Raw genomic sequence first — 26,941 nt, forward strand, 5'->3', positions numbered from 1 at the left:
ATAGCTGGTACTACATAAGTGGTTGTAACAATGCCCTAATGATCTAATGTTACTCACCTATACCTGTCCCTAATGATCTAATGTTACTCACCTATACCTGTCCCTAATGAGCTTGCAGCCAAAGGAGCAGCAGTAGGTGCATCTATGCAAAATAAACATATACATTAGTCATAATCAAGAATACCAGTATTAAATCAACTATTCTGCTAATGACACCAAGATGTTATGCTATTATATATATTCATGTATTTTCAGACAAACTGTCCATATGATACATAATGATCTAATGATAACCACTAACCTGTCTCTAATGAGCTTGTAGCCAGAGGAGCAGCAGTCTGTGTATCTATACAAAAAACAGATATATATTAGTCATAATCAAGAGTACAGTATCACAATTGATTCAATACACTGTTCTGCTATGGTCTATGTCAGTTGTGTGTTGCTTTCTATATCTATATGATGCATCAGATGCTATCTATTGTACAATGAGTCTAGTATAGTGGGTAGATAAAGAGGCTACAAATACATAGACATTTAAAATGGTGTATGTCAGTTGTTTGTTGCCTTCCATATCTACATGATCCATCAGATGCTATCTATTGTACATTAATGAGTCTAGTCTAGTGGATAGATAAAGAGGCTACAAAAACAGAGATTTAAAATGGTCTATGTCAGTTGTTTGTTGCCTTCCATATCTTCATGATCCATCAGATGCTATCTATTGTACATTATTGAGTCTAGTCTAGTGGGAAGAGAAAGAGGCTTCAAAAACATAGAGATTTAAAATGGTCTATGTCAGTTGTTTGTTGCCTTCCATATCTACATGGTGTATCAGAAGCTATCTATTGTACATTAATGAGTCTAGTCTAGTGGGTAGATAAAGAGGCTACAAAAACAGAGAGACATTTAAAATGGTGTATGTCAGTTGTTTTTTGCCTTCCATATCTACATGATCCATCAGATGCTATATATTGTACATTAATGAGTCTAGTCTAGTGGATAGATAAAGAGGCTACAAAAACATAGAGATTTAAAATGGTCTATGTCAGTTGTTTTTTGCCTTCCATATCTATATGATGCATCATATGCTATCTATTGTACATTAATGAGTCAAGTGGGTAGATAAAGAGGCTTAAAAACATAGAGATATGGTTTGCAAAAAAGGTTAAGACTTATGACAGTTATACTTTTTGTCATGATATTCATTTTATAATCAGACAGTAAACTTTGATGGGAAAAACCATTCATTAAATGAGTGGCTTCAAATAATTAGCATAATTATCATAGTTGTTGATAATCATTGTTTGAATATGTCTGTATGTATGAATATAAATTCCTAAAACACCATAACTTTCCAGAAATCAGATCAAAATTTATATTGCTGCATAGGGAATAATTAATATCCCCAAAACACAGATATGGTAGTTGAAAGTGATTAATACAGAATCTCCTTAGTTTTTATCCTTATGCATTACCAACTTTATATTACATTTAACTTCACACAATGTATCTATCCTTCAGGTTTCTTGATGTAGTTCCCAACAGTAGTTTAATCATAGTTGTGAAGCATTTTCTCACCTTAGCTGGTACTAATTACATATGAGCAATTTGTTATTTCTACATTTAGCTATTGCCATTTCAACATTAGCTAATATTTTCTACATTAGTGGTTGTAACACTACCCTATCCAATGATCTAATGATAATCAACTAACCTGTCCGTAATGAGCTTGTAGCCAGAGTAGTAGTAGTAGTTAGTGTATCTATACAAAATAAACATATTAGTATCTGTAATGATCTAATGATAATCAACTAACCTGTCCGTAATGAGCTTGTAGCCAGAGGAGTAGTAGTTAGTGTATCTATACAAAATAAAAGATATACACAGTCATAACAACATACAAACATAATAACAAAAACAGTATCACAATTTATTCAATACACATTTTAAAGTTAGTTTTTATTAAATAAACTATTTTGTTAACAACACAAGGATACACTGTTTTATGCAATTCAAATTAGACCTTATTCATGTATTTTGAAATCATGAGATTTGTCAGAAACCACCATCTTTGACATGTTCCTTATCAAAAATTGTTTAAAATACTAACATTTTCCAAACTTTACATATCAAGTACCATATAACATATTTTTAACTGTTAATGTTTCTACATTAGCTGATGTTTTCTGAATTAGCTATTGCCATTTCTAAATTGTATGTAATTTATAATGTAATTTAGAATTAACAAATGTTATCAATCAACTGACCTGATGATAATGATGAGCTTATAGCCAGAGGAGTAGTAGTAGCATCTGGTGTATCTATGCAAACAAAAGATATCTATCAGTACATGTATTAGTGAACAAAAAATTATTAAATTAAATATTTAATTTAAAGTTATGCAGGCCTTCCAGAATAAATACTGCAGATAGATAAATCCTTATTATGAAAAAAAAAAGATTTCTGCAGGGAAAACAATAGATTTACATGACGCCTCTAGTTATTTGGGATAAATGTTTAGCTTAGCCTAAATCTGTTATTTTTTTAAAAGTTGTTAAAAAACTAATTCCCAAATGCCAATTAATTAGTCAACTGGTTTTCATTAGATTGTAAATAATAAGAATAAATGTTATCTATCATTCAAAGCGCCTTTGCAGATGTCTCTAGACACATCTTTGTATATTGTATTGATGTGGCATGAAAAAAACCAAAAACAAACACACACATGTTCCTATGTCATTAAAACAAACTAATAATATTGCTATTGAAGAAAATGTTGATGATAATTCCAAATTTTAATTACCTTCCGAAAATATGTTCTTTAAACGAGTGGTATCCATGAGCTTATCGCCACATTTAACACCATCGAAATCTTGTTCCAAGCATCGTTTGAGACCATGTAAATGAGGCTTCTCTGCTATATTACAAACATTACACAACACACATAGATTGTAGCCAACTCCTTCACTTGTGATAAGCACATTTTCTAGTTGATGCTTCAAATATCCTAACACCTACAACAAAATGAAGAACTTAAGTTAAAAATATTCTTTTATTACATTCTAGTACTGTTTTGTTGAAAATGTTAATAATAACACATATTATCCTTACCTCTATGCAGAAGCTTCGCTGCGGTTCATTAATTGGGCCTGTAGTATTGCCATCAACTTTAATTAGATGAAATATTTCAAGCTGATAAGAAAAGTTTACTAAAAAAAGTTAATAAATGTAAAAAGGTATCATTGGATTATTATAATTACCTTTTGTAATTTCATGTTCAACATTCATTTATAAACATTTTAATTCAGTAAAAGTGGCAAAATTAGTTCAAAATGTTATGTTTGATTTTCTGTTCAAATATATTTATTTGAAACTAAATACATAAATAATTTCTGTACCTTTAATGCATGCCGGTTTTCAATTTTCACTGTGCCTAAATTAACCCCATGATCCTTAAAGTCAAATTCACTGCGATTTTGAAACACAACTGGTTCACCAGGTCTACCTTTGACCTCCATCAAGTCAAGAAATGCAACAACCAATGTATTGTATACAGCATTGGGAAGAAAGTCCGTAGGTGTAAGATAGATCGATACCATATTTTTCTCGTCCGCTTTAACTTTAAGACTCTCTTTCTTGGTTTGCATACGAGATGGAACCAAGAATACCCGGTTACCTTCAGGTACCTGCAGATGTAAGCAAAGTGTTTTTAACTAACATTTAAGCTAATTTAAGTGACAGCCAATTTAAAATAAGATTTTGAACTTACCTTCAATTTCTCAAAGAGCAAACCAAATGTTTTCATCACTTCAGTAAAGATTTCAAAGCGATGTGGATCTTCCTCTAATTCCTGTTCCCATAAATACCGTAGCAGTCTTTCCTCCAGTATTCCTTCCTCATCAAGCCTTTTCCACAGCACCCTCATTTGCTTCTATATTTAAAAAAACCCAGTTTATTCTTACCTTACACAGTACAGTCACATGATCAATACAATTATACTGTTTCACATCAAGTTACTAAGAACAGATTATTAACATCACCTATACATCCACATTTTTGACAATTTAATATCATAATAAAATACATTATCTACCTACCTCTTTAATAGACGGTTTAACTACCGTGATCACTTTTGTCACCATTTGAATCATCATTTGAAGATCTGTTATCACAGTGTTTTTCAGTTTTTTGTTAGAACTTGAATGCAAAATGATCCCAATGTCATTCATATACTCTATGGCAGTGGCGAGCCCCTCTTTGGATATTTCACATTTCGTGCCAATCCTGGAAACCTAATACAGAATTTAATTTAAATAAATAACTTAACTTAGTACATTACTTGTAGAGCCTGGAGAAAATCTAATGGAAAATTCAATGATAGGCCAGGACGCGTAATTTTTTTTCCAGGATGAACGTGGGCAATTTACATAAATGGGCATGGCTTAACCCCCCACCCCAACTACTCTCGCGCATGCGCGTATTGTCTACTTTCAGCAGAGAGAGTATGCAGAGATTAAATAATTTGTGTAAACAGCGTTTGCCAACCGAAATGGTGTTAGCATATTACACTGGAGCCCTCGGTTCGAGGTCTTTCAAGTACATGTTTTTTTAATAGTTGATAGAGATTATTTAGAGGGTTAGGTTTAGTATATTTAGGAAGTAGATCAGCTATCTTGCAATTCTTTATAGAATTATTATTAGTATATGAATTATTCATGATTTCTGCCCACGTTCGTCCTGAAAAAAAAAATACGCCGCCAGGACTATAAATATCACTAGTATCTGTAGGAATAAAAACAAAGTAACAATAAATAATAATATTATATAATTACATTAGAATCCACCATCAAAACTTTACCTCCTCAAGTGTAATACACAATTCTGTTTCACCAATTCTTTGCAAACTTTCCTGTAAATTAACCCACTTTACTGGAACTTCTCTCACCATTTCCTTCATGTATCTACCAACGTTTCGCTTAAGTTTTGTAATACCTTCAGGTGATTTCATGGTGTTATCAACCATGTACATTTCACGATCTACATGGTGAGCATATGGCATTCCTTCCATTTTATCAAACATTTTCTTGTACATCTTCATAACCTTCAATTAATAAATGCATTCATATTGCTACTATCGCTGATAACTCATCACAATGATTACTGATCACGCTGATATACTTTATTATCTATATAGTATATTTCATTTAATATTTTTACTTTGTATTCAATGAGTGGTAAATTAAAAAAACAAATGAGTTTAAAATGGACATTTTTTATAAATACAATTTAGATCAATTTGAAGCGATTTTGAATTTTGACGGCCATCTTGGAGTCATATGTTAAATTTCAAAATACATTCTGAAGATGATATACCCAATCAAAAATTTTCTGAAAGAGCATTTAATAGGCATTATAAATACAATTTAAATCAAATGGTCATTTTGGATTTTTGTCGCCATCTTGGATTTTGTTTGCGCCTCCAGGCATATTTTCAAGCCAAGTGTTGACAATGATATAGCCACTGAGAATACTCACATGATCAGCGAGATCAATCTGCGTGATCTCAGTGATCATCATGATCAGTGGTTTACAAGACAATTTGTCACAACCTAATGTACACAATCTTCCATAACTGTTACAGGCTGTTTTATTTGATTCATACTGTAATTCAAAATGACAAAATCTCAAACAATGTTTCTACTTTAATGTGCTTTCTTTAATGAATTCTTTTGTAATGCATGTAATGTGTAGCTTAAATGTTCCATTTTCATGTTATATTATTTGATTGTATAAACATGTACATTAGACCTCAAACTGCTTTTTTGTTCTAATTGTACTGATGGGTTGTTAAATACAGTCAACCTTTTTGTAGGCAAAATATTAATTCTAAAGAGCCTATTAATTTACCTTACTACACGCACAACGCAATTAATAATTGTATACAAACAGTATATACAAACCAATCGCGACTGGTCGCCGTTACCCATACCACACGTGTGACACGTTTAAAACTTTTCAGTTTCACTCAGTTACAGTAAAAATAGAACATGGGCAACTATACATGTAACTAAGCTTATGTCTACATTTTTGTGCGCCTGTCAGTTGCAGTCAGTTGAGGTTTATAGTTGCATTCAGTTGTGTTCAGTTGCTAGGAGCGCTTATGTTGACATAGTTAAGAAAAAGACAAGATATAAATATCTAATATTTATATACTATTTACCTCCTCCTCTTTTTCTGATGCTGTCCCTGACAATTTGTCCACATGAGTTGCAACCAAACAGATGGGAGGTGACCCTATGTTCTTGCCATCAATTGAAATAGTGTTTCCTGAACCATGTTGTACAGTGTGTTCATAAATGGACCTTATCCAGAACAAATTCATGTCCAAATTAGTCATTCCTAGCTGACCCTAAAATGACAATGACAATATATTTTTTAACTAATATTGAAATTAAATTACATTATTAAATCATAGCATTTGTAGTTTACAAGATTGTCTAAAGTACTAAAGTTTAACTTACTATTTTTGAACCCCGTGGTTTAGCTGGCTCATCCAAGTTGTCCATGACATTGAAAGCAACACAGTATGATACTGTATTTGTCAGGAAAAACTGGAAATTAACAAGGATTATGTTTTTATGGTTAATTATAATATAATATTACAATATTTTATATAGATAAAGTTTAATGACTCCAGTAAAAACTTCAACATTCTATTTGCACACTACACACTGTACTGTTTCATCAAGGTGATAAAATAGCTCTTCTTTTTATCACTTTTATGAAACAATCTAGTGTGCAAATAAATACTCATTTATTTATCTATTTTGCTCTGCTTTTGTTACGAGCACTTTTGTTCATGCCTCATCAAGTCAAACATGCAGATTAATGCAGACTGTAAAATCAACTTTCACCATTTTTACATTGTGATACCAGAACCCTACCAGGACTGTGGTTCCTATGTTGTGGGAACTAACTTGACATGATGTGTATTACTATGTATGTTTATGTTATGTTGTCATGATCATTTCAAAACCATTGGCTAGGTCTAACCTACTTGTTTAGACGTTTAAAAACAAGCTACATGCTGTCACCCAGACAGTGAGCAAATCCTGTCAATGTCTAAATATAGCGCAATTTCATTGTTGATATATACATGAGTCTGTCGTATTGTCGTCATTGTCTAGGCCATAGTGATACATAACAATAAATTGGAACAGATACCATCAATGCAGGCAGGAACACATAATGATTTATTGTAAGAGGGATGTATGTATGTCAAATTAAATTGTTTTTCCACCATCGTTCAGCTCGCATTGATACACGTGGTAATTTCTTACAAGAGGGGTGTGTGTACTACGTCAAATGGCATTTCCACAACCATTGTTCAGCTCGCATTGATACACGTGGTAATTTCTTACCATCAAAGTCATACAATTGTTGATATTATTTCAAAAGTGATACCTCTCTGTTTACTTTTTCATTTGGATAGTGATTTGCATTTATTATGAGTCTTAATACGACCTTCTTTCATTTTAGATCAGGAATATTATTTGTTGTAATTAGATTGTGAATAGTATGTGTAAAATATTTATTTTAGCATTGTTTATTGTAGATCATCTTTATTTAACATCGCATTATTGCATGAAATAAGAACAAAAGAGAAAGAAAGAAAGGCCTGGTATAATTGGTGGAGGTATGGTATTCTGATGTTTTGAGGTTGTTTAATGTTTACTGACGATGCTTAAATAATATACGAAACCTTCTCATTCCCACATCTACTCCACTCCGCCCCTCCACCCTCTCTTTTTACTGTTGACAATATTGACAGGTACAAATGCCCTGTGGTCCCCTCCCCTGTATCAGCCCCTGGTGATGTTTCATATGAAAACTTGTGATAAAAAAAATCAGTAATTGAAACATGTAAGATCAATAGAACTAGAAAAACCAACAAAAACATAGTCTAAAAAAAAGTTGCACATTGATAAAATAACCCTGTTAAAAATGTTCTTGGAAAAATACTGTAAGAACACATCATGTAAAAAGAAAGTAAAGCTCTATTAGTATTTAAAAGCTTCCAATTGATTTATTTCTGAACCTAATAAAAATAATATTTGTTTTAAATATGACTCTTAGAATACAATTGATATTCATAATACAATAATGAAAACATACCCTGTGCGTTATATAGTAGTCTAGTTGACCAGCGTAGTCCCATATACTAGTTATGTCACTCACATTTTCTTTTCTTCTTACCATCTTATACATACCATTCTTAAATTTAGCCCAGGTTCCAACATTGCCTTCTACAAAAAATTACAGAAACAAAACCAATATAACAGTGTTACTGATCGATGATATCATTATACATCTTGTATGCAGATTTAAATGTTATAAAAGCTTTATTAGTCTGTGCCTACCTTCTTTTAACCTTTTATCAACCTTTTCTCCTAAAGCATGTGAACGAATTTGCTCTGATAGCTCAATATCTATACAATGCAAGAAATGGACAATTAGATAAGGAAACCAAGGTGTTGTATGGGATGAGAGTAATACAATGATAAGCAATATTTTGAACATTGACAGTAATTTTCCAATTCCTGGTATCTCAGGTGATTTCAATCACCTCATTGAAAATGTAACACCAAGACGTAATGGTTGCATAGCCAAATGAATTGTTATTTGTTGTATAGCCAATGTGTAAATGGCATTATATTATACATTTAAGAATGTTTTTATTTAAATATTAGTATTATTTTACCAAAAATAAATTAATGTTAAAATTATAGCAAAATTATGAATAAGTAAAATTTAACATTTTCAGTTGCTTTTCTCACCATTTACACCTTTTATCTTTTTCCATTGACTACAATCCTTCTTTGCTTGAAACACTGTGGTTGTAACGATTCCATCTGTGGATTGTTCTGCAGAATTGAATCTATTATAACATTGTATAGTAAAGTTAAACATTTATTGTACGTTTTAGACACATACATAGTATGTATAAATGACTAAATCATAAAAGGAGACTGCATTTAAATATACATTCCAATCATAAAACAACTGATAAATTTTAAATAAATAGAACATTTATAGTAAGTTAATTAAAAGTAAATTAAAGTGAATAAAATTAATGTTTTTATTATTTAATAAGAATCATAATTTAAAATACTGCAATGTTACCCTTAGTGTATAGTAATTCAAATTAAACATTCCCTTACCAAAGCTGAATGCCTTCACTTACCATTCACAAAGCATTTCTTAGCATTCTGATTAAGAGGCTTAAACTATGAATGCCTAAAATCTTAAAATGATCACTAAAATGGTTGATGGTTAATACACAGCATGATACCGTAATATAAACAATATACCAATTTTACTTGTTACCTTTCTCCAACCATAGCCTTTACACAGCTAGTCTTGCCAGCACCTTCTTTTCCTAGAAACATACATCTTGAATTCACAACAGACATGCTACCAGTTTTAAGTTCTTCTTTATATATTTTAATAGCATGTTTACCCCTGGCACGTATCTCTGCAGGAACTAACAATTCTATTATGACAAAAAATAAATTGTTATCTCATTCTGCCTCTGTAAGCCTTAAAAATGCTTGATATTATCAGTATTTTGTTATTAAACAGTAAAATAAATGTCATCCCATATACAGTACAATATATTAGTTCTCGTCAACTTTAATAATACCTTTGGTAAACTTGAACCATGGGAAATAAGAATATTAAATTATGTTCGAGTGCAATACAATAATATTAAAGATGTATTGTTGTATACATTGTATGTATAAAACATGAAAAATGAAGATTAATTAAATCAGACTTTGAATATGTTATTTTGTAGTTTTAATAAAGATAATCACTTCCGTAGAAAAAAAAATGAAAAAAATAATGTTTCCACTTATAAATTGACAAAATAAATGGTTAAATTCAACCAAAAACCCATTGGCTGGCAGCCAATTTGAATATTTTTTGCTTTAAATTACAGTTTTTTTTTTCGATCCAATTTTTGGTCAAAGTGGATAACTATTATGTTACATTAAAATGGCATATTCAACAAACATTTTGTTAAGAATTATTTTTTCAGGGGGACACATCTTTAATACAAATATATTAAACCAACTCTCAATTAATATAATAAAATAGTGGCAACCATGTACATACATATCAATTATGCTATTGATTGGGCTGGATCCAGAGAATTTAGTTTCATTCATTTGTAATGAACCAGAAAAATAAGGCCTGCCAGCTTATAAAAAAAAAATTCACCTTACAGTTTGTTTCTGTAGCACAATTTTGTAAAATTTATAATAGTAGCATTGATAATTTCAAATGACCACCTGTACCACAGTTTTTGCACTGTGTTTACCTATCTTAGATTAATGCATAATTTATATTTATAAACTTTACTTACTGTCAAAATAGTTTAAAATCACAGTTTTTTCTTTTTTCGTTATGTACGTATTTGTTTCTACAACAGATTCAGGCGTCTTTCCTTCCTAAAAACAAAAATATTTACTTAAACAAGCTATATACAAAGGCATATTAATTGATAGACACCCAGATCCAAAACACTACCTCTGTTCTGTAGTAGGCAAGATCTATAAATCCAAACGTAAATAGTAATACTATACTGATAATTAGAAAAACTGCTGGCAGATAAACCAACTTTGATCTATTTATTATGTAGAACCAAGAATAGCATTCTCTCCTGTGTTTAATTTTCACCACATACTACACTAACCCCATAATGGGAAGTGGGTCTCTTTATCCCATAATATGAGGAGCTTTTAATGTTTGGATTTGATAAATAAATATAAGTGCACAGTTGTTTTGACAGAAACCCCTACAATTGTTTATTTGGCTACCACCATGGACCTAACTTTTGTGGTGGTCCCTTAAGAGAGAGGTTGTGGTCCCTTGAAAGAGGTGGTCACTTTTAAGAGAGGTGTGGTCCTTAAGAGAGGTGGTCGCTTACAAGAGGTGTGGTCCTTAAGAGAGGTGGTCACTTAAGAGAGGTGTGTTCTTTAAGAGAGGTGGTCGCTTACAAGAGGTGGTCACTTAAGAGAGGGGTGTGTTCTTTAAGAGAGGTGGTCACTTAAGAGAGGTGTGTTCTTTAAGAGGTGTGGTCCTTAAGAGAGGTGGTCACTTAAGAGAGGGGTGTGTTCTTTAAGAGAGGTGGTCACTTAAGAGAGGTGTGTTCTTTAAGAGAGGTGGTCACTTACAAGAGGTGTTCGATTATAAGAAGTAGTCCTTTATGAGAGGAGGTGATCCCTTACAAGAGGTAGTCAATTATGAAAAGCGCTCTCTTAAGAGAAATGTTTGCTTAAAATGTCGTTTTAGAAAATTGGTCGCTTACGAGAAGTGGATAGACTGATAGCTAAGTAAAGAGATGCATTTGCACAATTTTACTAACGGTTGTATAAACAAGTATTCTTGTAAGCCCCTTTAAGGTTTTGATTCTGTGTTTTTAGTTCATCCTCTTTAATTTGCTACCTAAAGACCTAGACTTTCTAATGCAGATTTCTCAAACATGCCCACTAAGCTTGCATGCACAGGGTCTATGTCAGTAATGCACTATCTTTTTTAATGAGAAATTTTACAATTTCTGAAGTAGGCTTGGGGCTTTGAATCAGGTATTCATGTAGTGGAGGGTTTCCATTGTGGAAAAAAAGTCATCATCATGAAGTTTAAATTTTTTTTTGTGAAAGAAGAATGTGAAGTGTGACGCTGTATTTATCTTATACTTAAAAATAATTCCATAATTCACATGTGATAAAATAATTTGTAACTATCTCAAAATGGTAACGATGTTAATCTCTTTCCAACACAATCACTTTAATGCAAATAAAATATAAAACCCATGTTTTCACAATACTGTATATCCTAAACTAATAGTACATTCATTAAAATTGTTTAGGCAAACCCTATGTTTTAATACCCAAATGGCAACATTTAAAGCATTTTAGTGATCAAATTTCATGTATTACTAAGTGAAAAACACAAGTCACGCTTGAGTGATTTTTGTCCAAAAATTCACCCTTTTTTCTGGAAATGTTGGGTGCGGCAAAGACGCCGATAACAACAACAATAATATTCATGATTCGAAATATCTTTATGAAATAAGCGTTGCCGACTGACAATACACTAGCAGTAAAGTAAAATACATTGTTATTCAGTTTATATTAATCGGCTGTAATTGTCTTTCACCTCTCAACAAATCAAATGATACATTGGGAGGTTTTATGAAATCATGTCCAAACTATACAGGGCGCTATAATTTTTGGAAAAATACATTAGACCATAAAGGGTGCTACTAAAAATTTGAAGGTATTGGTATTTATAATAGTAAATATGGGTATGCCAAATGGCGGAAAATACAATATTTCAATTATTAAACAATACATAACGTTGTGTGAATATTTAGCATATTTTCTTTTTATTCTTATCTAGAGTCTTAATAGAGATTAGAAATATCAGAATATTTTCTGTATATTCAAAATTGCTTTCGCCATTACCAGCATAGTTGGGAGGTCTGCTCTTTATAAGTTATTTAACTGAATGATTCAGATTTCAATGTCAATTTCTAGATTGAATTACAAATTGAGAATAATCCTGACATCTTTAAAAAAAAATAATATTTACTTTGAAACAGATTCAATTGGGACAAAAATCAAGCGAAGTTCGAACATGATATGGTTCATTGGATAACAAATTATGAAAATCGCTGTGATAGTAGATATTGTCGTCTTTGAAGGAATGGTTTTTTAAATGGTCTATAAAAAATCACAAAATTTAATATTAATTATATGATGAACCAGATATAAAAAAAAAAGAAAAAAAAAAAAGAATAGAATAATTTACTAGAGTAGGTGAAAGATTGTTGCCATACAGTATTTCTGAAAATTGTCTGTATATTACCTTATTTTGTGATGTCACTGACACCCCCTTATTTATGAAATAGGTCACCATTTCTAATGTAGGATTCCATTGAGCCAGATGTTCATGTAGTGGTGTGTTTCCGTCCTGGAAAGAGGTCATAATCATCAGGTTTTAAAATACTAATTAAAGAAAAAATGTTGCATTGGTATTCCGTCACATGACAATTTTATTCCTAACTCATTTATAGCAGAAAAAAAATATAACAGAGTTACACTGACAAGGCTAGTGCCACTCACTTACCTCTGTATAAAAATAAATATGTAAATTCATTTTTATTTTGTAAATGTACGACCTCGGACGCATTTTACAAATTATAATATACCATGTGCATATTTATACTATGTTCGGACATAAATGTTGTCTTTTTTTTTAATGATAATTTTTATGAAATGTTCATTTTTTTTAAATACAATAGTGGACGTTGCAGTGATATGTTATATCATTAATTGATAAAAAGTGTTAATGTAATAGTAGACCAAAATAATAAATATTTTGTCATCACTGGCAATTAAGCCCAATAAACTATACTGTCATGTGACCATTAACAAGTCAGAACTATATTTGATCTTGATCTACCTAAAAAAATTATTGATTTTGGATGAAGGTTGGCGGGTAGTAGACATTAGGATAACACAATTCAACAACATTTGTATTTATTAATAAATATTTCAGTGATACTCATTAATATCCGGAGAATTCTAATTCTGAGTTCTAACTTATGCATATTTGATCTTGATGAAAACAGTTTCTATAATATTGAACTGAAAAGAGTTTGTCTTCACTGCACAACATAGAAACATAGTAAGATGTTTTATTCTTTTATCCGTTCATCTTGTTTAGTTTCACAAATATAAACCACAACGGCGACAACAACAAAATTACAACTAAAATTATAAATCAAATGATAATAGGGAAATAATGTGATCACATAAAATCAAACTGTACTTTAAAGCAGCAGATATCAAATGATCTGATCATATAAATGACTAGCACCTGTACCCGTCTTTGCTGGGTGTGAGACCCACTGACAAACAGATTTCAACCTCACCGACGTTGACGTAGTTAAACTTATATGCAAGAGTTGCAATTGAAGTCTCATTTTCTATGTTTTAAATCCATTGATATACAAAGGATTGAAAGAAAGTTCAACATATACGTCTGGTAGGCTAAATGCTTATTATAAGTAGGCTATGTATGAATGTTTGCGGTCAGTAACATTCATTGTAACAAAAATAAATACAGAATATTTTACACTACTGTATATTTTAAATACACTTGTAAGTTTTAGGTATCGTCCTTAATCTGAAGTTCAAAAAGCAAGTACACTTTATTTATGAATTCAAAAGTATTGATAGAACATATTGAATTGAAAAGAATTTTGAAAATGATGGTACGTCCGTAGATATGCAAATAATAAATATTATTATTTAAATTAATAATTACCGTACAGTACAAAAAAATGTTTCCTACAGTAGTAGCCGTTTATAACTGAAATATACAAAACAAATAAGATACAAAATGTGACGCTTTTATTATCTTTACATGTAATTAAGAAGCTTACGGAAGAATCATAAATTACTCCATGGGCTTATACTATATATACATTAAGAATAATATAATAGGCAAAGTATGTTTGTGCGTATAGAGTACAAGGGGAAAAACGTAAACATACATAAAACAGTGATGAAAAACAAGATGAACCAGGAGGTAAATTTATAGTGAAATTTGTCAAGGTGGTTATTGATTAAGGTTGTGGGAAGTGAATTAAGTAAACTAAAACATTTAGTAACTTGTACAATAACAAGAATAGTCAATGTGAAAGAGGGTTAAGAAGGCAATCAGCATGTATGAGTAGCCATAATGCATTTAAAATAATAAGAATAGTCTATGTGAAAGAGGGTTAAGAAGGCAATCAGCATGTATGAGTAGCCATAATGCATTTAAAATCAAAATCAGTAAGTCATTAAAATAAAAGTTGATATGGTTTAATTGACTTTTCAATTCTTTTAAGGCTTAAATAATGAAAAATTCAAGAGAATTAAGTTCACAAACTGAGAATACGCATTAAGTTACAGCAAGTGCAGGTGTTGGTTGTAAGAAATCTTGTGCGCGTAACTTTGTGAAATATGCCATTTTTAATCCATAGAAAGTTGACTCTTGATATGACTTAAATTAAAAAAGTGTCAATACAAAATGACGTTTGGTTTTTTGATCTATGATCAATCATTTAAATTCATAAAATCGCGCGAAAGTCATGTTGCGCAACTCTGACGTTTAAAAAAAATAGTAGGTGCACAACTTTACGAAGTTATGAAATGTGGAATGAAAGAAGAATAATACAGATAAAAAAAGTTGATGATGATTTTATACAATCACAAGGAGTTATCCGCCAAGGTGTGGATAACTAATTATGCAGCCATTTTACAAAAAAAATAATTATGCTAAAAAATGTTATCTTTTGAAATAAAGTGTGGTAGTTGATTAACTTGGATTAATGTAAAAAAAAAAAATCCAGATTATTCTGTCCTAGCGACGGATAGTGAATAGGTCGAATAGAAAAATGATTTGACCCCATGTGTATCATCACATACAGGGTTATTTTTGGGGGGTTTTTTTTGGTGTATTAAAATCTTTTTCAAAAGAAAACAAAGAGATGAATCTATTAAAATAAAGAAGATTAAATTTTATGACTATTTATTTGATGTTAAATTATGGTTTTATGGAACGAAACTACAAAACAGTATTCGCTGTATAAATGCTGTATTCAGGTTGGATAAGGTATTCAGATTAAGGTGTAGTATAATTATTCAGATGGGTATTGTAAATACTATCTATACATGTTGGTAGTGTATTACTACAAAATGTGAACATATATTGTTATAGTAGTATAAATAATCAAAATACAACTGATATGACCATTCTAAAACTTCTGGTGAAGTTTTATTAATTTCTCTAAATAAATCAATGATTAAAAATGTCTAATAATGGCATTTCAACTAAGTATTAAATAGGCTGTGTACATCATAAGTTAACAGTTTTTCAGTCTCATTGAGCTTCATGATTTGGTAGACTGCAATTGTATTTTAAGAACAGCACTTAAAATTGATAAAATATAATAGAAATACAATTAAAAGTTTTTAATGTAAATGATTTTAATTAAGATAATTTACATTGTCAGATCTCACTCTGAATACATTTAACCATTTCACATTAAACATTAGTGTGGTAAAAGACCTACTTAACAAACAATAAATTATATGGACACATTTAATATTAAAAACTCATTATAATCCAGCATTTGAGCAGAGAAATATTATTGAGAAAGGTTTTCAATTAATTTTCTTCCTGTCACCTTATTTAAGATGTGACAATTGTATTTATCATGGCTCTGCACAACCATTAACAAACATCAGAATGGTTGTCAATATTATAATTATTAATAAAGGACAATTATATAAAAACAATCTGATCCCATCATAATGCACTTTTTTATGATGATCTAGCAAACTCAAGTAGAACTAGATTTGAACTCGTCACTTTGACGAATTCGGGTTATCCGCCAAGCGCAAACTGCACGTGCACGTCATACATTAGAATTTTGCGCACAGAAAAACTATTATGCTATTGTAAAAATGTTAGTGTGCTCTGTATTTTGTGTCACGTCTAAGTAATACAGTATATACTATATACTGTATACGTACTACATACAGTGCAGAATAGGTGAAAATAAGTGACCAAAGTTATTGACGCTTTTGCCCATGATGACGTCTTAAAAATGATAAATCATGCTAAAGATAATTGATTGACCTAGACAATATAAAAAATGGGGGGAAATGGAATACGGATAAGTGGAGATGCGCTCTATTAAATGTGATGAGCTATGACAAAAGAGAAAAAAAATCCAATATTTTATATTCGAGTGGCCATACGATGACGTCACAATGTCCGGTTAGCCATATTGATTCATGATCTGATATCTACAACTCATCAACTTCCAGAATATGTAAAAAAAATAAAAGTTCATCATGTAGTTTAGAATCTATGACTGTTTAAAAAAAGGCATAATTTTGACTAATTTGTTAACTTTTTCATCAAAAACGCAGGCAAATTATCCAATTCGATGTGCTCGTATGACGTGATTTTAAGTAGAAATTGTTTAAAAAGTTGGTAAAATTACTAGAAAAGGCTGGAAAAACATAAATCATGCAAAAAAATATATTTTTAGTGTTACGTGCGCACCATGCGCGTAAAAATGCGAACGCGCATGGAAATTTTTGACATGCTCAAAATGTCATGATCAGTGTAGAAAGTTGATTAGAAATTATTTGTGCGCATTTTGAAATATTAAATGCGCGTGCGCGCGTAACTTTTTGTGAAACATGCCATTTTTAATCCATAGAAAGTTTGCCCTTGGTATGACTTAAATTTTCACAAAGTGTCAATACAAAATGACTTTTGGTTTATAATCTATGATCAATCATTGAAATTCATAAATCGCGCGTAACTTACGCTGCGCGACTCTAACGTCATATAACGACATTTCTTGCACATTTACAGCTACAGGTCACTCTTATGACAAAGTTATGCAATCTTATGTTGACCAGAATTAGAGATACGCAGCCAACAAAATTCCGGGAAAGAACGAAGAATAACATAGAAGAAAAAAAAAAGATTGTGACAATAACAAGGGGTTATCCGCCAAGTGCGGATAACCAATAATGTAGGTGGTGTCTGAGCAGCATTGTGTTGGAATGCATTGGATAATAAGACACAAAGGTGTACAACTGGTGTCTTTAGCTGTGATTGACACGCTGCACTATCATAGACAGGTAGATGTTATTGTGTATTAAATAGTTAAAGAGATGATAGCATTCGGTTTATTCTATTAAAAAAAGTGGTAGGTTATATAGGTTATACGATAATGTTACTATTGTAGTTTTAATGGAATGATACTATGTTATGGAATGAATCTACAAGGCATAGTATTATGCGCTGTTTAAACACTGTATTCATGTTGGATAAGGTATTCAGATTAAGGTGTATGTATATTCAGATGAGTAGTGTAAATCCCATATTATTTTTTTTAAGCAATTTAATAATTATAGAAACTACTAATTTATTTTGTTCAGTTTTGTTTAGAAATATATGTTTGATGTTCTTCTGAATTCAGTTTTGTGAGCATAAAATAATATCATGACTTGTTTTTGTATGCAATGTGTGACAATGCTCTATTAACACATGTACCCAATTAATGAAAAGGGCGTTGCAAACTACAGAAAGCCACTAATCTCTTTTCTGTATTGACATCATGCTCTTATACTCTTTCATTGTTTTATACACGATGTTAAATGCACTAGGGTTCTAGCAATGTCTTTTTTTTTCTCTTTTGTGGCTTGAACCAGCACTTTTGTTCATTCATTCAATGACATGATTAATACAAGTTAATCAGTAATATGTAATACAGTAGTTGTTATAAATCTACAATCTTCATAATCTATTTGATCATTGTTGTCAAATATAATCCTCTTGTCATTGTTGTATATCGTTATCCATATAATATTCAAAATAAAGACCAAAAATCATTCATTCACAACAAGACACAATTCAATCCGCAATGTTTGTTGTTGTTCTAAATATTGCATCTTTATAATCTGTTTAAATTGTTATTATCCAATATAATTCTCCCTTTTCTTTCTTTTTTTGTGTATTCTTTAACCTTTTTATCCATGTATAATAATGTGTATATAAACATTAAAAACAGCTGTAATTATTAAAAAAAAGCATTATATAATATAAACATTAAAAAGGCGTTAGCATTATAGGAATGCTAAATTTTGTAAGTCATTGATAATCAACTTAAATAGTATCCAGAAGTTTTTGCACACTGGCTGAATATTTAATTCAGATGGTATCGTAATATCAGGTATAGTATAGAGTCGGGGCCTATCATCACAATCACCATGGATATGTGACTTAGTAACACATATTATTTTAACTTTGAAAGAATCAAATGGAGCTCAGGAGGCCATGCTTTATTTATAATACAAAAAAAAGGATTTTATCTCTGTCCACAGCTTTACAGACTGACACGTCTCAAACTTTTGGGATTCATTAAAAAATAAAAGATAGAACCTTGATAATATAAGTTATAATATAATAATAATAATAAATCATTTTTGTAATAGAGCTTGTTCATAAACATAATGTGTGCATAAAACATATGCAAAATAAAATCTAAAAATGACCACAAAAGATTACAACAGGAAAAATTGATTAATAGATTATTACAATTTAAAGAAGTTAATAATAACACATACATGTAAATATTTGTTTTCATACTCTATAAAGAGTTGTAAATAAATTTTGAAATATCGTTGATATGAATAAACTATTTGATTTGTTTTCTTAATAGTTAATAGTAATTTATAAATTCATTTCATTTCAAGTAACATTTATTACTTCTTCTTTCAAATAAAACGTTAACATTTGACAAAAATAAATAATTAAAATAAATAATAAATATACTTCTGCTTAAAAAAAAAAAACTTTATCAAATTTTAAAAAAATGCTAAAAAGAAGAGGCTAAAGCCCTAGAAGTTATACATCAATTGGATTACTCCAAATTGACACTTGTGGTAGGCAAGCCAGGTACAATAAATGTAAAAAATTGTGTGTAATGAAAAAAAAAAGAACAAAACACACACAAACAAAAAAACAAACAGGAAGCATAAAGACAATAAATGGTAATTATTGTAATTTAGTATAGCCATGGGGCAGAGGAGATGAAAAACGGCCAACAATTTAATCATTTAATAAAATATACAGTAACTAGAAATTGCGAGATGCCGTTAGCACCCGTTGAAAAATACAATAACAAAGATATAAAACCTACACTAATAAGAGCCATGTCTGTAAGAATCAAAGAAATATCAAAAATAGTGGCAGACTAAAAAAAATGGATTTCTTTCAAATTTTGCACATGTGTTAAGAGAAATCAAATATGAAGTTTTTTTTTTCACACATGTATTTCCATGGCAACGGCCAAATTTGAGTTTATGCAGTTTGTTAGTTTGTTTTTTTACGAAAGAGGCAGAATATTATATTTTTACAAATTTATATCTATTTTTTATAATGGAAAAAAGGGATTTTATATATTTAAACACATTACAGCCTCTAATATACCTATTATCATGATGGATTATTTATACTTTATAGTGCATTATATCGGACGCTTAATGATCTCCTAGTTTTTTTTCACAGCATTACTTGCGTGGATATCACAATACATTGCATATTTTGAACTATCATTTGCGATTATAATCTTAATTAGAGAAAGAACCAATCATTTAATGATAATCCATTTCGAGTATATGAAAGATGATACCTGTAGTACTTTCACTTTCCAAAAATTAAGAGCGTATCAAAAGGGATGGTTTGGGATTCATCTGAATCTTTTTTTTTTTTTTTGGTCTTTTGTGAGTTCGTCCCACTTTTATTATCATACTCTGTTATGAATATTATATTTTTTAAGCATATTTTTTCCTTTCGTTTAAAGTTACAATGTTAAAAGTAATAAAAACATTGCATTCGTTATTTTACATTTAAAAAAAAAGTAATTTAAATATATAAAACAATTAACAAAATGCCAATAAAAGACGATAAAAATTGATTAAAAACGTACTTTTGACAGTTGTCATTATTCTATAAAGCTCGTGTTCGTGTTCGGGTAGAGAGGCTATAAACTCAGGGGAGGAATATAAAATACCCTCCCTTTTCACCAAGACAAAAATGAATGAGATGAGTAAGAAGAATGCAAAAGTTTGAAAATAAGATATTTAGAATGGATAGCATGGAATGATCTATTTAATGAAAACCGTAAGGTTAGAGTCCATACACTGTGCAAGTCCAAAATAGTATTTTGGCTCTGTGTGTATGTGAGACGCTTTATACCTGGATGTAAAACTTCGAAATCGGAACAGTTTGCTTGATATGCAGATTTTTCTTAACCTTTAGACCACTGGGGTTTTTATGGTATTTTTCAACTTCGATTGGATAGCGAATCTTTTTCATCCTCGTCGTATTACAGAGGAGCATAGATATATGTTTATAACTATCAAAACGTACTAAAAAAGTCTAACAGTTTTTCTGTTACGTTAGCTCATTTTTGTTCAGCTTTGATAAAGTTACATGCGTTTTCATATTTGATTAAATTGGAAAGTTCCGTTTTGTATACGTTCCATATTGTTTGTGAAACATTTTCTTCCTTTAATAAATTATTATAGGTAAAACATGACTTATTAATACAAAAATAGAAAATAGTTCATTTATGAGTTTGCAGTTAGTATTTAATGTAACAATGTTTTATATCCAACTGGAAAATTGATGGCATGTTTCGTTTGCAGGGAAACACGTTACAATCATTAAATCAAACTTTCTCCAGACTGGTTGGATTGTTTTACAAAGAAATATCATATGTTTTTCATTTTCTATTTCAGTTTTACCTTTTTTGCATAGGTCAGTTTCCACTATCTTCCATAATTTCAGCTTCCACTATCTTCCATAATTTCAGCTTTACACTACATGCTAGAATTCTGTGCACCAGCTTGAAATTAAATCATTATTTAATTCATCTGAATTTTATCAACATTTTTCATTTTTCCCTTTCATCCGCCGCCACCCACCGCTTCCCCCACTGCCAATGGGGAGGAGGAGCCGTTTTGATCCCCTCTGAATCCATCTGGCCTCCACATCGTACCGATGTGTGAAGTTTATGAGCCAATAAACGTCATCCATGAAGATTCTTTAAATTCGAAGTCATCTTCCAAAATTTTGGGTATTCTAAAGTTAAAGTATTTTCCCGTTTTTCCATTCACATTTCACTAAATAAAAGTGTGATGTAAGATTCGCGACAACACAACATATTACCCAATTCTCCTTTTTATAAGACGTGACATATTAAATACATTCTAATATAAAGTTTTTTGGTGGAGAGTAGTCCTACAATCATAATTATCATTGGACATTTTATACACAAAAGCATCTCATAAATGATCGGTTCACCTCCACGGCCTGAAAGTTCTCATTTGGGACGAGAAAGTAAAGCCCAGAACAAAAGTTTTATATGCATTTTCAAATATTTTTCGTTATTCGAGTACGACTGTTTATTTTGGTCAGAAGAAAAGATTGATGCATTTAAACAATATTTAACAAGGCCATATACATGGCTGCAGTTGCGTGCTAAAATTTGAGTTAGTGTTTACCAACCGACCGACTGACCATCTGACCGACCGACATAGTTAGCTGTAGAGTCGCGTTGCACACGCCTACTAAAAAAGTTTGGGAGAATTAACACATTAGTTTAATTCAACCTAAACCCCATTGACTGGCAGCCAATTTGACTATTTTTTTCTTTAAATTACTTTAAAATGACTTACTCAACAAAGAACTGTTTAAGAATTATTTATTCAGGAAGACAATATATCTTTCAGAGAAAATCAGTTTTGTGTCCCGATAGTCATCATCGGTCGGTGGGTTACGATAGCTGTGTAAAATAATAACACAGTGTTCTCTCGAAAATTAGAATACTATATCCGTCAGACGTCTTCTAACTTTATATAGAAAATCTTCGGGGGAGGATTACATTTTCTAAAACACGAAATTGTCTCACACATTATACGATATGGATGTTAATAGACAATTCAAAGAAAATTTAACAAAAATGAGAAAATATTTCAGACGACTTTATTCATTTCATCTTTATATATCGTATACGCGAAATGGATTGTCATTTAAATGATTCTTACTCTATAATTAACATTGATTATAATGGCGAATGACAGTTCAAAATATGCAATGCAATGTGATATTCACGCAAGTAATGCAGTTAAAAAAAAGAGAATGTCCCGAATAAAACCAGATAACTAGGAGATCATTACGTGTTAGCAGATATTCAATATGCAGATAATCCATCATGATGGAATACTGGAGGTTGTAATGGGTTTAAATATATAAAATCCTTATTTTCCATGATAAAAATTAGACATAAATTAGAAAAGTATATTCTGCCACTTGCATTTAAAAAAAAGAGGCAATAAACTAACAAACCGCATCAGGTTTTGTATTATAATCTTATATTTAATTCATTGAGGTACAGTTAAAATTGTTCGATAAAAATATGACGGGTGAGGGCGCACTTTATTATATGGAATATTGTATTTGAACATTTTTAAACATATATCTGTAAATATTTTAGTTTATACTTTGGTTTTCTTTATATGTTATGTATTTTATTATATAATTTATTGTAAACTATACTTAAATTATTGTATAAACTGTTAATGTCGTAGGTTTTATAGCTTTGTTATTGTATTATTCAACTGGCGGTAACGGCATCTCCTAATTTCAGTCACGCTTCGTACGCATTTGCTGTACACAATAATACAACATGAGGCGGTTATAAATTGGGTATAAAAGTCTAATTTTCTGAAGACGTAACATCAAGAAATGTTATTACCAATATACACAGGACCTACGGATGAAATTTTGTTAGGGTAAGTTCTTATACCATGGTGAGGGTGATTTTTGACCAGACTAATATCCCAAATAAAAATTTGAAGTTGCATAAAAACACAAGAAACGTTTTATTACATATATGTAGTCATAAATATATATTTATTTAGTCATAATAAATATAATATAGAAAATAGAATATTACAAATGAATAATCAACAATTGTAATTAATCATTCAATATATCTGAAGAAAGAACAATGATTAATTTTAAAATGTCGAGCGGCGTTTTTTGTAAGAAATATTTCTTGTTTAATGTAACTTAAAATATGAAATCAAAAGAGCAATGGATTAGAATGTTACAAACTGTGTAGATCTACTCTCCTTGAATTGTACAATAGAAATGAGTTCTGTATTTTAGCAGTAAGTAGCTGAATGAACTTAATGATCCACACGGTGAATACAGGCATACTGCAATTATACTGATTTTACATGTGTGACAATCATGATTACAATGTTGATGTGATGACTAACCTATCTAGAAGAACCTTGTGAATTCATTTTGAGAAGAGTTTTAACTAACTATAGACAAGATAGATGGAGGTTAAGATACTTCAGTTCAGTAGAATAAATAATACACCCACCCTGGAAATTAAAAATCAAGAACATTTAACTGATACATTCAATCAACTGCAGGTGGTACCAACTTTACCACCATTCACCTGATACTAAGCACCAAAAGGGCAAAATGTATGTAAGCTAAAAAGGAAGAAGAGCAACATTTTAGGTTCAAGTAGTAATTAGTGGTTCAGTCTATAATACTACACTATATTATTTAGTAGCAACTTCAATAGCAATGCCTCTATTAAAACAAAACCATCTCCAACGACCCAAATAGTTCGATGTAGCCTGCCATACAGTATTGCCTTAAATTTAGTATAATCGCTTTTTTAAATTGCCAGTTTGACTGTCCGATGCACTCAGTCTGAAGTAGGCTCAAACAGTCACAGGTTGTCTAATTAATAAGTAGTTTATTGCACTTGTTTATCAAAAAAGAGAAACAGAAATATTGCTTATTAAATTAAATAAATTCAAGAATCAATATAAAACAATGTTAAATCATTAAGGCACAATTTATATTGTAAAACGACAGAAACACATCCAAACGTGTTATGGCAATCCGCTGAAACGCATTTGAGAAAGGCTGGTTGGAAGCTGGCCATTTGAGACTGTATATTCCGTTTGGTAGTTGACTGTATGACTGCAGTACATACATTATGATCGCGATATAAATAAAATTAATTTTATTTATTTATTTAAAAATTGGTATCAAATATACAAATATTTTGTTCACGTAATCCTGGGGATTCTCCACCACAACAACATCCCCGGATTACATGAACAATGCTTTGTATTTTGATATCAATTTTTACAGTTTGTGATTAATTAAATTTATTTTATTCAAATCGCGAAATCAAATTCCATGTGTTCAATACTGGCCATTACTCAAGCTTCCAAGAGACGGTACTGTGTCAAGCGCATGTTTTCTCGCTCAACTCATTTTTTTAAAATGGTGGGAAATTCCAAGAATTTACGTGAACAAAATGTTTGTATATTTTGATATCGAATTTTAAATAAATTCAAATCGCGAACATGATGTGCATACTGTAAAAAAGAAAGCCAAATGAAGGTAAGTTATTATGATACAAGATGCATTTTTGGATTAAGAAACAGTTATATAGGACAAGCCAATTGTCTGCAGATAACAACAAGCAAAAGCAAAGCTGTGATACTATTGTGTTAGTTAGTGATTAGGGGACCTATTTGGCTGTATAATTGTGCCATTTCTTATAAAGTATCATGCATCATGTTAATAAGTTACAATACAAATCCGAGTGAATATTCCACTTGTTATGTACATGAATGATGCTTTATTGTCTGAAAGAATTACTAAAAAGAAAGTCCAAATGTTTACCAATTCTATTTGCGAATAAGGACCATGGGTTACTCTTCAGGCCAGCTGCTTCAAACACATGATTCATACGTCAATGTTTATTAAGCAAAGGGAAACTGTCTGAATACTTCCACTATCGTAATAAGGTTAACTGTATAGGCTAAATCTCTTTGCAATTTCTACCCCAGAAATGTTGATCAGCTTTTCCAAAGTGACAAGTGTTCCATGGTGAGGTCGTACCAAACACCTATCAACCTTGATGGTGCTCACTCATCGTTTACAAATATCGGCAATAACTTCTGCAAAGGTGACAAGCAGGAATTGAATGTATGAGTGTATAAACCTGTGTCTGTGTTTGAAGATCTCAACCCTGTGTGTCACTATGGTCATGAAAGCCATGTTACAGATTCATTCATTATTTCACCTACTCTAAAGTAGAACCAAAATAAAACCGAAAGCAATTCGGATGCACCAAAGGTGTATTAACAATTGATGCTCTTAAGTTTCATTATTGAACAAATGGTTTGAAGACACTGCTAATAATATGGAGAGCCGTGTCATGCTGCTTGATTATAAAAAGATTTTCAACCTAATTGATCACAACGTCTTAGTCGAAAAACTTCGCACATTTATAGATGTAGATGAAATATTTAGTCAAAATTGACCATCATCTATTGTCCTTGGCATCACTTAATGGAGGGGTTTATCGTCTATTTTAAATTAATGATTTACCAGTGTATATTCCACTTGTTATGTACATGCATGATGCTTTATTGACCAAATGTTTACCGATTTTATTTGCAAATGCGAACAATAAAATGATCTTTAACAAAAAGAAAATAGTCGAGATATACTGGTCAGTTGTAAGCATAAAAAAAATGATTAGGTCATTAGGACCTGTCATGGCAATCCCATGTGAATAATTGTAGTCAGCAAAATATGAAAATCGGATTATTGCAAAGGTTCAAAATTTGATGTTAACAAAGATGGCAGCCATTTTTTTTAAATACTTGTAACTGCTTGTCGTAGACAGCTGTATCTGGTGTCAAATTATTCAAAATATATATGTTTGCTAAGTATCAGGTGCTGCTTTTACAGATTTTTTCGAGATCTTTTTCAACTTTCGTAAGTCCTTGATTGTGTGTCGATAATTTTGACATTTTCTTTGCTGCATTGATCTAGGCAATTCCTATTGTTGATAATATGTTTGTATTTATGTGAATTTTTATCCCTACCCATATGTTCTTGAATCCTTGTCTTTAGATAGACGATCAAAAGGAATGAATAAATTAGATAATATTGGTGCTAGTGGCGAACCCATACTTACACCATAGATTTGTTGATAATATGCATTATCATTGTAAACGAAATGAGTGGTTGAATTAATTTGCTTAAATGCTTTGTTATTATAGTTATTTGTTCCTATTCAAGAGATGATTGGTCTTGTTTTTGGTGATCCATCACTGTCAAAGTCCATGTGAGTTTTGGTAAACCATAATAATCTTGCGGGTGCGAACATTTT

At 30.9% G+C, this 26,941-nt stretch overlaps 1 protein-coding gene across 1 annotated transcript; it reads right to left on the reverse strand.

Moving 5' to 3' along the window:
• Positions 1-38: 38 nt before the first annotated feature.
• Positions 39-21,707, reverse strand: LOC144835456 (putative serine/threonine-protein kinase pats1). The gene is made up of 18 exons (XM_078690540.1): positions 21,639-21,707; positions 10,430-10,514; positions 9,391-9,556; positions 8,841-8,941; positions 8,424-8,492; positions 8,179-8,309; positions 6,525-6,614; positions 6,224-6,412; positions 4,862-5,104; positions 4,101-4,295; positions 3,773-3,934; positions 3,402-3,689; positions 3,115-3,195; positions 2,807-3,017; positions 2,271-2,324; positions 1,820-1,864; positions 302-346; positions 39-142 (listed from the first exon to the last, which is right to left on the reverse strand). The coding sequence occupies exons 1-18, from the start codon at positions 21,705-21,707 to the stop codon at positions 84-86; spliced, it is 2,283 nt and encodes a 760-aa protein (XP_078546666.1). The 3' UTR covers positions 39-83.
• Between the last annotated feature and the right edge of the window lie 5,234 nt (positions 21,708-26,941).

This window comes from Antedon bifida, chromosome 2 (assembly GCF_963402885.1).
Source record: "Antedon bifida chromosome 2, ecAntBifi1.1, whole genome shotgun sequence".
In the NCBI taxonomy this organism is placed as follows: Eukaryota; Metazoa; Echinodermata; class Crinoidea; order Comatulida; family Antedonidae; genus Antedon; species Antedon bifida.

Coding starts and splice junctions, on each gene's coding strand:
- LOC144835456 (XM_078690540.1), bottom strand. CDS start 21,707: ATGTGGAGGCCAGATGGATTCAGAGGGGATCAAAACGGCTCCTCCTCC. Junction 10,515..21,638: donor CATTGGCAGTGGGGGAAGCG/GTGGGTGGCGGC, acceptor TTTTGTTTTTAG/GAAGGAAAGACGCCTGAATC. Junction 4,296..4,861: donor TGTGTATTACACTTGAGGAG/GTAAAGTTTTGA, acceptor ATTCTGTATTAG/GTTTCCAGGATTGGCACGAA.